The sequence below is a fragment of the Tauraco erythrolophus genome, chromosome Z (assembly GCF_009769465.1).
Source record: "Tauraco erythrolophus isolate bTauEry1 chromosome Z, bTauEry1.pri, whole genome shotgun sequence".
Classification (NCBI taxonomy): domain Eukaryota; kingdom Metazoa; phylum Chordata; class Aves; order Musophagiformes; family Musophagidae; genus Tauraco; species Tauraco erythrolophus.
Window position 1 is genome coordinate 28,647,415 of NC_141496.1, and position 14,607 is coordinate 28,662,021.

At 38.7% G+C, this 14,607-nt stretch overlaps 1 protein-coding gene across 7 annotated transcripts in view; it reads left to right on the forward strand.

Annotated features, from left to right (window-relative positions):
• AP3B1 (adaptor related protein complex 3 subunit beta 1) overlaps positions 1-14,607 on the forward strand; it is a 176,755-nt gene that overhangs the window by 21,968 nt on the left and 140,180 nt on the right. For all 7 annotated transcript variants that reach the window (XM_086630039.1, XM_086630037.1, XM_086630040.1 and 4 more), the window contains exons 3-5: positions 3,131-3,205; positions 9,119-9,214; positions 11,424-11,584. In XM_086630039.1, coding sequence (XP_086486165.1) covers positions 3,131-3,205; positions 9,119-9,214; positions 11,424-11,584 — 332 coding nt within the window. The remainder of the gene's footprint in view (positions 1-3,130; positions 3,206-9,118; positions 9,215-11,423; positions 11,585-14,607) is intronic.

Consider the following 14,607-nt stretch of genomic DNA (forward strand, 5'->3'; position numbering starts at 1 on the left):
ATTAGTACAGGGCCTTGTAGCAGTGGTGGTAATGTTCTTGCTGGGCACAAAGATGCTTGTGTGTTATCAGTTGCGTGCTTACATTTAGAGAGTTCTTGGGGATAAGAGGTGTTTTCCAGAGAAGAAGGGCTTTCTCTGGCCTTATTAGAGGAAAAAGTAACTCCGTTGTCAGTGTTGTTTAATGTGTCTTACTGGCAGCTTGTTTTCACTAATCTGAGGTAGGGGAAAAAGCTGTGCATACCTATAGTTTTCTTACTCTTTTAGTAGAGTTCAAGAGTCTGAACCTTCCTTTGTCTGTATAGCTGTGATGCTTAAGTACCAGAAGAACTCTGCTTATGGCTCCTTTTGCTACTTCTTCCACCTGTAAGGTGATTTGCAAACTCTATCCGGGGGAAAAGGTGATTCATTACAAATAAAACCAAATCTGCTTGCAGAAAGTGACTTTTAACAGTGTAATTTCAAGCATAGGAGTAGTCCAGTTTTGATCTTTCCACTCACCCTCTTACATCACGGTGTCTAAGCCTACCTTCAGCTAAAATACATATATGTCTTTAATGATCAATGATGTATTCTTTTTTTCAGTGTATTATTTTTATGTTTCTTCCTTACATGTACACCATGAAATAATTGCAATCTTTGGAAGATTACGAGCAACACTGATGACTTAGAAATAAATTTGAAGTGTATGTGGAACTAAGATTGTTCTACTATTGTGTGGAAAACACAATAGCTGGTACTTCTTTTAAAATGTACACTGGTATTAAAACAACCGCGATAGTCTTGTTACCATTGAAAGTCTTGAAACCTGTCTGAACTGAACTTCTGGGAAAAAAAATCTCAGTGGAATTTCACTACTGACATTTCAGAACATAAATTAAGAAAACAAATTCATATGCCTTGTTTCTCACAGAGAATTTAATCCATGTCTCTGTGTGACTCTCTCATGAAACACAGAAGTTCAGTACTCCCTGACATTACATAGCACTTTGTCTAGAATGAAATATCTGTCTGTGCAGGAACTCCAGGTATAGAAGATAACATGATTGGAGAATGTCTAGGCACAGCAACAAAAACGACATGATAGACCTTAGTCTTGGAAAGAACCGTTGTGCTCTTTCAGGTTAATGATCCATGGACTAAAGAGGATTTACGCTAATCATTATAACTTAATGAGTCAAAATACACTCTTCTAAAAGACCCTAAATACATATTTACATGGTACACTGGAGCTATTATGGTTGATCAGTTAAATAATGCAAGTAATGCATAGAGTTGTACTATTACAGCCTATCAGGGAAGTCTAAGGATCATCCCTATTTTTGAGTAACGTAACTTCTGTTGCATCAAGATGATTGATAGTATTTTGTTCTATGATACTTTTATGCAGTGCATCTCGTTACTGAGTTCTTCTTGACCTATCATTCTGAATCTGGCGTTTATTACTAGTTAAAACCTCTTGAAACCCGTACTCTGTGCTTCCTTCTTAGTTTGTCGCTTCCTGTGTTTTAATACAGCTGCAAGAAATAGTTTAAGATGTTGTTAGGTTGGTTAAATTGAAATGTCGTGCTGGACAGCTGCTCTTAAACTCTTTTAAAAGGCTCACTCAGTAATAGCTTGAACTACAACTACTTTCTTTCTCCTTCTAGCATCTTTCTTCTAACCATCTCTGAATATACAGTTTGACAAGGTCTTGCCTGGTTCTGTGTTTCTTGCTGTTGTTGCATGAGATCCTAGATCTTTATGCCCTTAATGTGTTTTATCAATGAAATACACAGACAGACCCAAGAGTTCGGAATATGAAGTTTAATGAGCTGTCTAATGTTGAGTAGTGGTGCAAATGTGAGACGGTTGTGAACAGCAATACCTGCAGTTGCAAAATTCGTGTTCCTGTGTTGCATCCCTGCATATTTACTTGTCTTGGTAAGCTGTTGTCCTTTCTGCCTAGCTTGATATTTGACTGACTGGATCCTGGTCTTGACCATAGCTGGGGGTGCTCTGAGTCTGTATTCAGCAGCACTGTAACTTGATATAATATGTTCATGAAATTCCAGGGTTTACAGCTTGGACATGAAGTACTGGTAGACATTCTGCTGGAATTAGATCTGAGAAATAAGAGTCATGCAGCTGTAGTGTATATTGAAGTATTTTATTCCTTCTAATGTACTTAGTTTCTTATAAGCAGTTTCCTCGATAAGCTGTTGTCCAGGTTTCACTGGGATAGAATCAGTTTTCTGTTCAGAAAAGTTACATTTATAAAGTAGGCTGCATTTCGAAGAAAACTGCAGCACCCCGTTTGGTGAGAGCAAAGTCGTTAAAACACTTTTAGTTTGTAGCCAGCTGTGGTATGCAGGTATCCATAGTGCTCAAGGACTTTTTCAATTCGGTTTTGAAAACGACTCAGATGTCCAGGAACCTGGAGGGGAGCATGGCCAGGGAGATTGACACCTGAATTAGCAAATGGTTATACTATATCATGTAACGTCATGCTCAGTGTAAATTGGAACATTTGTTTGGGATGGCCTCTCTTTCTCGACGTTTGCCATCACTGGAGTGTCTTTTGTGTTTAACTTGCTATGGAAAACAACCTTTTTAAAGTGCTATGTCTGTCTGTTTGGTTTTTTTTTTTTTCTCTCCTTGATTCTGTTGCACACCAAGATTGTTCCTGGGAAAAGAAACAGAACTTAAACTTGTGTAACTTCCACTGATGTTTTTTTGTTGTTTTTTTAATGGGGTGGGTTTTCTTTGGATAGCAGCTCTCAAAAGGTAATTCTGTAAAGCTTTTCAGAATAGTGAGATCTTTGTTTTAAGTAATTTTTAAAGCATTAAAAATGATTTGCAGTCTGATATTGTAAAATCCAATTTATTGATTCCAACTGCCAAACTTGTAACAAGCTAGCACTCAGGGGTTTTGTTGTATAGATAGTATCCTGTAAAGTCTAATAGTTAACAAAAAAAATCAGACTTTGTCCTCAACTTTACAGAAATTATGCTTGAAATAGAGATCTGGAATAAATGCCTGTCTCTTCTTAAAAAAAAAACAACCAACAAAACAACCAACCAACCAAAAACCCTAGTCTAAGAAATTATATTATTACATTACTAAGATTGTCTCTCCTTTTTTTTTTTTTAGATGATTGCAAAGGGAAAAAATGCTTCTGAGCTGTTTCCTGCTGTTGTGAAGAATGTTGCCAGTAAAAATATTGAGGTATTCCTATAGCTCATTAAGTGTACTGTTATAAAAGATGTGCTAATGAAAATTTTGTCTAATTATATCTGACTTCAACATAAACCATATAATCTCCAGTATTTTTAAAATATAATTTCTCAGGATTTAATTTCAGTGACAGCATTACAGTAATAATTTAATGTGTAAATAAAGGAAATCTACTGGTTGATTTGGAGGGAGGAATAATAACTATTGATGCTTAAAAAAATTGATTGATTAGAGAAGGTTTGTGGAATTGTGTGGCAGTAATTCTGCAAAATGTACTAGAGTTTATTTGAGGTGTAGTTCTGCTTGCAAAGAGTGAGTAGAGATTGTGCTACGTTGTGTTTGAAAATGTGTATTGCAGATCAAGTCTGAGAGGTAAGGGTTGGGTAAAAAAAGGTTTTGCTGTTCTAATCATGTAGTATATTTATAAAAGGAGTGCCTCAGCATTAGAAATAAAGAGAGAGCACTTTAGCTCAATTAAACAAGTCTTTGTATGAATTCGTGGTTAGACAAAATGTGATTTTACTAATGAAGTGTTTTTTAAAATAATTTTTTGTTTCACAGTACTTAAATGTTGGTTCTTTTGATAACTTAGTTAATGCTTTATTATGTATAATGCTCTCTATGATTCCACGAGATTACAGAAAAAGAGCTTTCAGATATCAGTCTTTTGGAGACATGTGACTGGGGAGCCAGGGTAGGGATAGGTCCCATCTTGAGCAGAGCAGAAGTTTTTGCTAATATGCAGTGTAATCTCAAATCTTTGAGTTACTTCTATGTTTTGCAAGACATGGAGACTTTAAAGCAAAGTCATACACGCATCTGTTTTATTTATTCATTTATTACCCTTACTCATTTATTTTGGGTGAAGAATTATGAAAGGAGTGTGAAGGGACAGACAAGAACAATTTAAGCTTCCTATAAAAGCAACTGATGAAGAACCTGAGGCAGAATGATCTGCAATAGGAGTTAATTTCTTGAGACAAGTAGCATGGCTAAATTTATTCAACTTGCATTAAATTGTGTGACTTGTAATTAAAAGAAGATGTGTGTAATAATTGTTTTCAGGATTTCCATATATAACAACAATAGCAGAAGTAGAAGTTTTTCTTTCAGGCTGTTTACCATCCATTTGTTTTAGCAGCATATGTGTCTGTTCTTGTCCCAATATGAGGTGTTAGACCCACAAAGTAGCTTACTGCTTTTTTTTTTTCCTCATAAGAAAACAAGAAAAATGGAAAAAAAAAAAAACAACCAAGACCAATCCATCCTGAAAATTGGAGATTGTGCTCAACTATGAGATGTTTATATCTACAGACTCACTATGTGTCTAGAGGAAATCTAAATCAGCGTCTACTTGAGAAAGTTGTGCAACCAGAGGTTTTATGAAGAAAATGTTACTCTGGTGTTCACTACCAGTACTCTACATACACTGTCAGCTTCAGTGCCGAGCTGTCAGAGTTACAGCTGACTTGACAAATGAGATTTGGATGAAGATAACATCTGTAAGTTTGTAGTTCCAGACTGCGTAGTGACCAACAAGCATTAGTTTGAGGAATGCAGAGTGAGCATGCAATGGTATTAGTTACTTCATACTGCGCAGGATCATAATTTTGGAAAAATGCAGGCAATAGTGGTTTTAAGAAGTGAAGTCAATTGAATGCATGCTTCAGTTCTTCCCTCCTCTCCTGGAAGTAAGTACTTCAGCCTCTGTTATTAATGGGAACAAAAAGTTGCTTTTTCCCCTGGCTTACAACGCTGAAGATTATATTTCCTGCAATAATGGCTTCAAACTCCCTGTCTCTCTCTGATGCACTGTGATACAGTAGCTTGATACTATATCAGGTATATATAGTCAGATACAGACTGGTCACAGATACATCTGTTTTCTTCCTTATTTTACACAAATGCAACGTAATAGTCAAGTTTGAGTCAAATAACTTTTCTAAAGCTAAAATTAATATTTAGCTACTACTTTAAAACTTTGTTTTTCCATTCTTTGAAAGAATGACTGCATTTGGCTGAGGCCAAATACTGAGCTGTGGTAAGTCAAGAAGGATAAGTGTGCAAAGATGACAATTAAGAGTCTTTCAGAACTTACTATATTAAAATAATTTTAGAAATTGTAACTATACTTTTAATAATAGGTAATAAAAGGAAATAGGGCAAAGAATCAGACTAGTTAAATATTCTTTTCCTCTTTAACTTTCTAAGTCCAGTTTTGAACAGAGGTACCTTACACCAAAGAGGAGTCCCTTGAACTGTATTACTCACCTTGAGTGCTTTTAACTGTTAGGGCTGGAACTGCCAGCCCAGCAGAGGCAAGACTGCCCCAGCTCCAGGCTTCTAGCCCAACAAGTAGTGAGGCTGGATGTGTATTCCTTGTAGGTGTGCAGATGCACACGTGTTGTGTACACACTCACACGAGAAATACATATGTACAGAGGCAGCCACATAAATTGACACAAGGTACTTACGTGAACACAAGCAGTACCAGCAGCTTGGCTGTTCACAATGAAAATCTGTTAGTGGGAATGTATGTATACATACGTATGTACAGTGTGGATCCATCCAACAGCTGGGCACAGACACAGTCTGCCAGTCACTCCTGTTGCTGGCATCTGGACATATGAGCCCCTAAGGCTGCAGCACTCTTTCAGCTGCTGGTGAAAACTGCTGTACACGTATAAACCAGGAGTCCTTTGGTCCTCCCTGAAAGTAGCAAGACTCCCTCATAGTCTTGCCCTTAGACACACAGGTGTGTGCACACACAACTGGACCTGGCCAGAACTCTACTAGCCAGCCCCCTGTGGTTATGTCCTTAGGGAGATCTACAAACACATGGTGCTTGCCCCTAGAAACCCACAGACAGTCTGGTTTCTCTGGCAGCTGGATGAGACTCCCCTGGTCTATGCTATAGCCAACTCCTCCTGTGGTCTCACCCTTAGATGCCCACACCCTTACCTACCTGCTTCCCAGGCCACTTCACCTGCTTACCAGCTAGTGCAGCTTGATCCACTGGTACACCTGCACCGTTCCAGTCACTAGCACCACAGATGCATGGGCTTGTGCTTGGTTTCATGTACTCCAGTTTCTTCAGTTGCTTGCACCCGTGCTCATGGACCGTCTGGCTTGGGGTCCTAGCCCAGGTGCTGGCAGCCAGACCTTCACTCGTTCCAGGTGTTGGCCACCATGGTCATAGCGGCCCCTGTGACTTGAGGTCCAGTTGCTGGAGTCGCATGTAAGTCCCTTCACTCTGGTCTGTCTAGTTGCTGGTGCCCATGGACATGTGGGCCCTCCAGCCTGTAGCCTGACTGTAGTTGCTGGCACGTACATGCACCTTCACGCTGAAGAGAGAGTACCTCACCAAGGAACATAGTTAAAAATGGAATTTAATGAGAAAATACAACAGGCTGTGCTGATCAGTTGCAGGGCACAGAAGGGTAGATGTATCAAGCAGCAAACTGTTTAAATGTGTTCAGCCATTTTTATATACTTATCCTTCTATTTTCCCCGACTTGTTCCTCCCTTGATCACATAGATTCCCCCTGCTTCTCCTTCACTTTGGTTCCTCCCCAAAATATCCCATGATAAGTCTTGTGCAATCTGAAAATACTCTTCATCTGCCTCTCATATCTGTATGCAGAAGAGCCCCGCAGTCTGAAAAGTGCTCTGGTGTTGACTTTTGATGGGTTTAACACCTGGATATGGGAGCTGAGAGTCTCCTGAGGTGGTTCTGGGAGTGGCCTGGCAGAGCATCTTTTTCTCTGAGTCCTAAATTTGGATTCCTTCCTATTTGTGTCTCTCTGCACCTCTGGGCTGATGGTTTCTGTCATGGGCTTGGGAGAACCTAGGGCAGCGTATTACTTGCCAACACCCTTCCACTGCCCTTGACTCTCTGTGTTCCTTTGTGGATATGCAGACAAGGTTTTATCACATAATCTAACATTAATTAACAGAAGCTTGTCACTGTTTATATTTTATGGGCCTTTTCTTATATTTTAGAACAAGTAGACCTTTATGTGAATTCACGTATCTTCCTCTATGATGCAGTCAAAGTTCCATCATTACTTATTTTTCCACCATTTAGTGCTAATGTTTGTGCTGGAAGAAACTCTTAAATCGAAAAGAAATCAGGGCATTCAGTAAAGCCAGCTGGCTAATTTCTCTATCAAGGTTAGGTAGACTACAAGTTTAGGTTGCAGCCATCTAGTTAATGCTTCTGGTTCTCAGAAGTCTTTATCATGGTCCAGTTTTTAGGATGCATTTGAAATTACGAGGAATTACTGGGTTAAGTCAGATTCTTAGTACCTTGATCCTGATACTGTTTGCTGAAAATGTTTTGCCAAATCTTTTACTATCCTTAAGAATTCTTACGCAAATCTATGCATGCAAATTGTTACAATGCAATAGCATAAAATACATCAGTTCGTCTGAGTGACTTTATATCTGAGTGACTTTCCTGACCAGAAATGGCTGCTGGCTTGTGTTGTTTTTTTTTTCTATCAGGGCTGGATGCTCTGATATGGGGAAATGGAGGTGAAGAAATAGTAGAGCACGTTCATTTGTGTTCAGAGAAGCAAAGAGCATCTTATTGTTTACAGAAGTGCCTTGTGATTTTTGTTTTTATAAGTACACACTGACCTCAACTTGATTATGTGAATCATGTCATGGATGGTGAGGATACAAAAAGTGACCTAATAAACAATTGGTGGTATAGAACAAAAATAAGTCTTGGTCAATAACTCGTGGAGTTTGATGTGCTTATATTGATGAACTAATTAAACAAATCTGCCTGTGTTTCTCAAGCCTAATGTGCCCCTGTTATGATTAGTTTTATAGAAAGGAGCATTTTAACATTGAATGAAGGTAAATGGTAAAAGAATAGCGTAGTCACGAAGCTCTAAGTGCTTCCATTTCTAGTCACAGAGTGGTTTCAAGGAAAGGAGGCTTTCTTTGCACACCTGCAGTCATTCAGTGCGTAGGCCTCTTGTGGTCAATGTTGATTGCTGCTTGTCTATAGCTGAACAACAAATAATTTAGTTTGGTGTAACCTTCTGTGATTTAATATTATGCTTTTTGCCAGAATTGGCACAAAGCTGCATCTTCTGATAGTGGCAGTAATTATAGCACAGCTGTAGTTGAGGGTCTTTCAGAATTTTCCATTATAAACCCCAATAGTAGGTTTACATTTCAAACGTAAAAAATGTTTTCTCCGCTTCCTGGGCATACAGATACCATGAGGGGGTAAAGTGAACTACATTGAATACCCTTCTCCCCCAAAATCGTACTGAGGTTTTCTTAATCTTTGAACATTGCATCCTTTATAGTATGCTTGTATTGGCTACGTCTTTTGAATGCTTGTGGTCAGGCAAAGGTGGATCTAGCATGCTTTGCTTTTGTCCAAGGCGTAGTCAGAAGTGCTCTTTTAATCAGATTTAAACAGCATAATTTACCACACTTCAACTGGAAGTTATATTCTCTCTCAAATGTGTTAAAGTAATTGATTTTGAGTTTCAGGGTAAAGTAAAATGGGCTTACTGAAATCCTTGGCTATGGCAGTTAACCTGTTTTCTGTAAGAAAAACACATGAGGAGTGCTCAGATGGTCAGTTACCATCTTACATTATTCAAGTCTTTATTTATTAGTTGATAATATAAAGCAGTACTTTGTGTTATTAGCCTTCATCTGACTGTATCATTTATTAGGTAATGTTGCAGCACCCCAGGGAGTTTCTAGTAAAAGAATTACAGTAAATCATAAGACCTTTGAGAAGCATGTGAGTACTCCGGTGATACATTAATTCTTCAAAGAAGAACATGTTGATGAAAAAGTGTAATCTAGGACTTACTTTTATAGAATTTGAAAACTTTCTGATAATGATGTTCATTGTGTTTTTCTTTTCAGATAAAAAAGCTTGTATATGTTTATCTGATGCGTTACGCAGAGGAGCAGCAAGATCTAGCATTATTGTCTATCAGTACTTTCCAGCGTGCTTTAAAAGTGAGTGATTGCTAAACAACATTTCAAAGACAATTCTGAGCTGGTATCACAAAAATGAAAATATCTGCATAAATGTTGTCTGGTAAACTAAAGCATATAAATATCTGCATCAGATAAAGTAGTTTCAAGTTATGTCATTGACAGTTTTTTGTCATACGTTAAACCTCATCAAGTAGCTAAGCCTGCATGTATTAAAATTATTTCACTAAAGAGGAGCATCAGATTGGTGCTCTCATATTCACATGCCGTTTTTCTTCACAAGAGAAGACCCCGCTACTACCCTGAACCACCTGTGTTCCTTTTAGTTTGTGTAAAAGATCTTTGTGTACAACAGAGAATCGGAACATAAGGAAGATAGTGGTGCCTAAATCAAAATATTCAGTGTGTTGCACATGATACTCTTTGTTAAAAGCACTGAAGAAATAACATTTTGTAGTGTTTCGTTTCAAATTCAGATCACTATGGGGAATAGGATTAGAGAACAAAGATTAGGATTGCCTTTGAAGTGTAACCGTGGAGAAAAGAAAGATTTATTAAGTCTCTGTCCTTAAATTTGGCCCGTTTTTAAATAAGACAAGGTTGGATTTTTTTCTTATCTTATTTTTATTACTCCTTTTGTAAAGCTGCTCTAGGTTAATAGCTAATTTCTGTCGTGTCACTGACCCAGATCTTTCACACTGGAGCACCAAGTGTGCAGCTGTAGGAGCGTCCCACAACTGACTAGAGAACTTACTGCCTCTTTCCTCCCACCTTTTATCTCCATGTCACGTGTACTACCTTTACTACCTGTGACTGCCATGAAAAGCTAAAATTCAAATGACTTTGTATCCTGTGTTTTTAATGTGATATGTATACAGTGAACATTTCTCATGGCCTACTTTTTAAAAAGACTGTGGATAATGGGAGCACAAGGAGAGAGGATAACTCAGATGTAGCTGTGGGTAACTCAAAAAGAAGTGATGGTGTGGCAAAGAGGTAGACTTCAAGCTAGCTGAGATTTTTCTGCAACTAAGGAAATTACGAAGCCTGCAATGGAAGATAGGCAAATGTAATTAATTCTCTCTGTTAAATTTTTGTAACGTTTTGTATCTGGTTTTGTAGTGAAGATTATAATTCGCCTTTGTGTGGCGATTTTTTTTCTCCCTCTTTAGAAAGAGCTTTTTAGGGTATCTTAAACTTGTGTAATTGGAGGTGAACTTTGCAGGCTCTCATAAGAACAAGCCGTTTTTCTGAAAACTGACAAATTAAGTGCTTTCACTGTCCAGATACTTACTACTCTGAAGCTGCTAAGATGTAGGTATTTTGAGAGCTTAGATAAACTGATCATAAAGTAGTACCAATATGGAAAACCATGTTGCCAACTCTCAGTCCTTGGGAGAAGTATTTTTTGGAAAGTGCCCTTCTGGCAGACAGTACAGTGAATTAATGCTGCTGCAATTTCAGTTTGCTAGATTTTAGACAATTTAGTACTTGATTAAGCAACACTTGTCCCATGTGTCCCAAGCCCACGATTAATGGATGAGGCTTACATAACTGTTCCTTTAAGTGCAGATATTTTGTGCTGTTGTTGAATCTCCAAGATTATAAAAGGGGAGCAAGTACTGGGATGAAAGAAGGGAGGTTAGGAAACAGAAGAAATTTGGAAAGCATTTAGCTTAATATTTTGACATGTTCTTAAGAAAATTCATTTTGTTACTGGTTTCACTTTATATCTAGCGGTAAAGCATAAAATGGATGTGTCGTCAGGAACTTAAGTGGCAGTGTAGCAACTGAGAACCACATTTTCATTTGACAGTTCTTATATTTGTGTAACTGAACTAGGTGTGTTTTTCAGAATATCTGAATTCTGCTTGGATTGCAGAAAATCTTTCAGATCATTAAATAAAATATTAGTCTGTTTTATCCATTATTCCTATGTTTTGCTTGGGAAAGTGAATTATGTTAATATTTTCCTTTGCCAGATTTCCAGATTTTCATAATGTTTCAATGCTTTCTTTCTTACTTTCTTTTACTTTTTTGATTGTTAAAAGTTTCTTGTGTGAAGTTTGGCACATTTTCTTATTAGTGTGGCCTTACAAGCCTGACTGCTAGTCAGATAGATTTACATGTTTTAGTGTGCAGTCACTAATTAGTGTAAACACTGCAGAGAATTTAATGATGCATTTCTGCACTTCTTATTTTATTTCTCCCCTTCTTTCTCATTCTTTAGGATCCTAACCAGTTAATCCGCGCAAGTGCTTTAAGAGTTTTATCCAGTATTCGTGTCCCAATTATTGTTCCTATTATGATGCTTGCTATTAAGGAAGCCTCTTCTGACTTATCTCCTTATGTGAGGAAGAACGCAGCCCATGCAATCCAAAAACTGTACAGGTAGGTGATTCTGACAAATACTGAAAAGCAGTTTTAAGATAATTGTGGGCTATGTTTGTTAAGACAACTGAGAGAGTTGGCGTGTCTCAGATATCAGATTCATTTCTTTTTAAAAAGCGTAGAGTGCGTGTACGCGTTCTGTCACTCAACTGATTTGATTGGAATTCAGGCAAGTCTCTTGCTTGGTAGAATAACAGGATAACTATGAAGAGTCACAAAAAGAAACTGATACACTATCTTTTGTTTTTATTATACCAGTTATTTCTGTGTAGTAACTGTTTTGATGAGTATTCTCAGAACCAAAGATTTTTGTGTATAGTGTCTGTATCTTTCATCCTGAAGGCATTTGCTGTAGTTTGCAGTCAAGGTGTCAAATGAATACTAATTCATAGAAATTTTATCAGTGCAAATCCAATTCTTCCAAATCTTCCTCTTCAGAAATTCTTGTTGTGGAAAAGTTCTTATGAAGAGGTGGGTACTCGTTGACACGGGTGGGGGCAACAGAACCTGTAGCTTTCCAAAACAAAGGCAGATGTTTATTCTGCTACGTATTTCCCTTTTATTTCACCTATGCCAAAAAGAGGAGGGTGAGAGGTGTTAGGGGTTCTGAGTCAGGTCGCCTGAGGCTGCTGCAGTTCCATGTCCCCTCAGACCGATCAATGGTGAGGCTGAGCATGTATTCGTAATGGGCACATACACACAGCCAGCTATAGAGATCAGCACAAGCAGAAAACAGCACTCATGCAGACAAAACCAGCAAAGCCATATCCTTTTGCACTATCTGACTCATCAGGATGCAGACCTGTTAGTGGACCCGTATATGTACAATATGGATCTCCAGTAGTGATCCTGGCTGCTCAGTCTTTCCAGTAACTGGCCTTGGATCTCCAATCTCGCCAGTCACTGGCAGTGGCACACACAAGTGAACAATGCTTGCAACTCTGCTGCACTTGCTGTTACAGACTCCCTGAGACACATGCATGCCCCTACTCTTTCACTCAAACGCTCTGAATCCCACAGTAGCTGAATTTAGACAGACTATGCAGTAACTGGCCCTTATATCCCCTCATCTCCAGTTGTCTCACACTGTGTGGAGACAAAGAGGGGAGAGAAACAGACTGAGGCACACAAACCTCCAAACCTTATCATCCTCTCCAGTATTTGACCTAGATGCCCTGGTCCCTCTGGTAGCCAAAACATCCAGTTGTCTCACTCAGACACACACACAAGTCCAGCACAGACCTGTGGTCCCACTTCAATACCTGGCTTCCCAAGCCACCTGATCTTGGCTTGTCTAGCAATCACACACTGACCTACATACTTGCACCAGTTGCTGGTACCACAGTTATACGAGTCCCTGTAACCCGTGGCTTGACTCCAGTTGCTGGAGCTTAGACCTCTATCACACATGCATGTGGAATAGTCACTGCATCACCCAGGAAGGCAGAAGTAGAGCTTAATGAGAAGATACAATAGACTGTGACCATCAGGTGCATGGCATGGCCAGACAAGCGTGCTGAGCAGCAAAGCCTCTACATGCAACTGACTCCTTTTATGCATTTGTTCCTCTGTTTTCCTATGCTCGTTCCTCCCAAAATCATCTAGATCCCTCCCTTTTCCTACCATTTCTCCCATGAACGTTCCACAGAAGTTCCTGTACGATCCCAAAGTCCTCTTTCTGACATCACATAGTAAGTCTCATAGCCCTGTAGCTAGTAGCCACCCTTAAGTTTGAAAGGTGCTCTAGAGAGCCACTCTCATTCATGACAGGTTCATTTCAGGACCATAACACTGATGGTTTTTCCGTGGCAGCTCTCCGAAGAACCTGGGCAGGGGCTCCTTCCTTCTGGTGAATTTTTTTTATTTTATTTTTTAAATGAGTCAAGAGCTCTCATGTGATGGCCCTGGGAGTAGCTGGGTCAGGATGTTATTGGAATTTCCGCCACCTCTGTACTTCTCTGTGTGCAGACAAGCCTTTTATTACGTAACCTAACAAAAGGGAATGGATTTTAAGTGTCTTCCTGCTATTTGAGGAGTTTATTTTTTGCTAGGATCTGGTTCCAGCACACAAAAGACAGTTTGGCCGGAGCTATTCTTCATACACACAGAATGTCCTTTGATTTCCTGATAGTACCAAAACTATTTGGAGCAGCTTGTCAGTAATAGCCTGTTGGCGCCAGCAAGGCACAGTAGTATCTGGACAGTAGGCTGTTCCGTGGAATTTTAACTTAAATTGATCCTTCCATTTCTTCTCCTCATGACAGGAAAAATTTATTTTACTAGTCCATATTAAAAAGCTTATTGGTGACTGGTGCAAAACTGAAAGATGCTGAAATATAACTAGATTACTGTAAGACCTTTTATGCATTTTTGATCCAATCTCCAGATATAATTACATCTTGAAATGTAACTTTTTTTTTTTGTGCTCTTTGATCCATATGGTATCTTAGGCTTATAGATGTCAGTGGTAATATTTTGAAATCATCCTCGCAAATACCGTAAAAAGTTATGGGTTTTTTTTTATGGTAAAAAATACAACACATGGTAGAAAATACAGCAGCACAATCTGGAGAAACTGTCCTCGGTCCGTTCTAGTTTGCATGAATTCCTGACTGGTAGTAAAGTGGACATCTAACTCACATAGCAAAGGAAGACTAATGAAATTAATTTTCTATAAAGGTTTCCGTAATGTTTTAGAGGGCCTATACCTCCTTCACAAGTTTTCACTTCATGCAAACATCCTAAGTATCACAATGCAAGTTTTCAAACTGCTGTAGCTGCGAATTCTACCTTACCCGGACTAGAAGAAGCTTCCTGGTTACTTATGAGTGGAGTTTTAACTAAGAGTTGTGTCCTTGGTTGTAGGATTTGGGAACTGCTTATAGAAAGCATGTGAATTTTTATTGTCACATTTTCAAAATTTACTTGTACAAATACCATATCTGATAGCACTGGTTTACTGCAGGACCAAGGGGGAGAGTGTAGTTTTCTGGATCACTTGAAGAAGCAGCAGTACTGGGAAC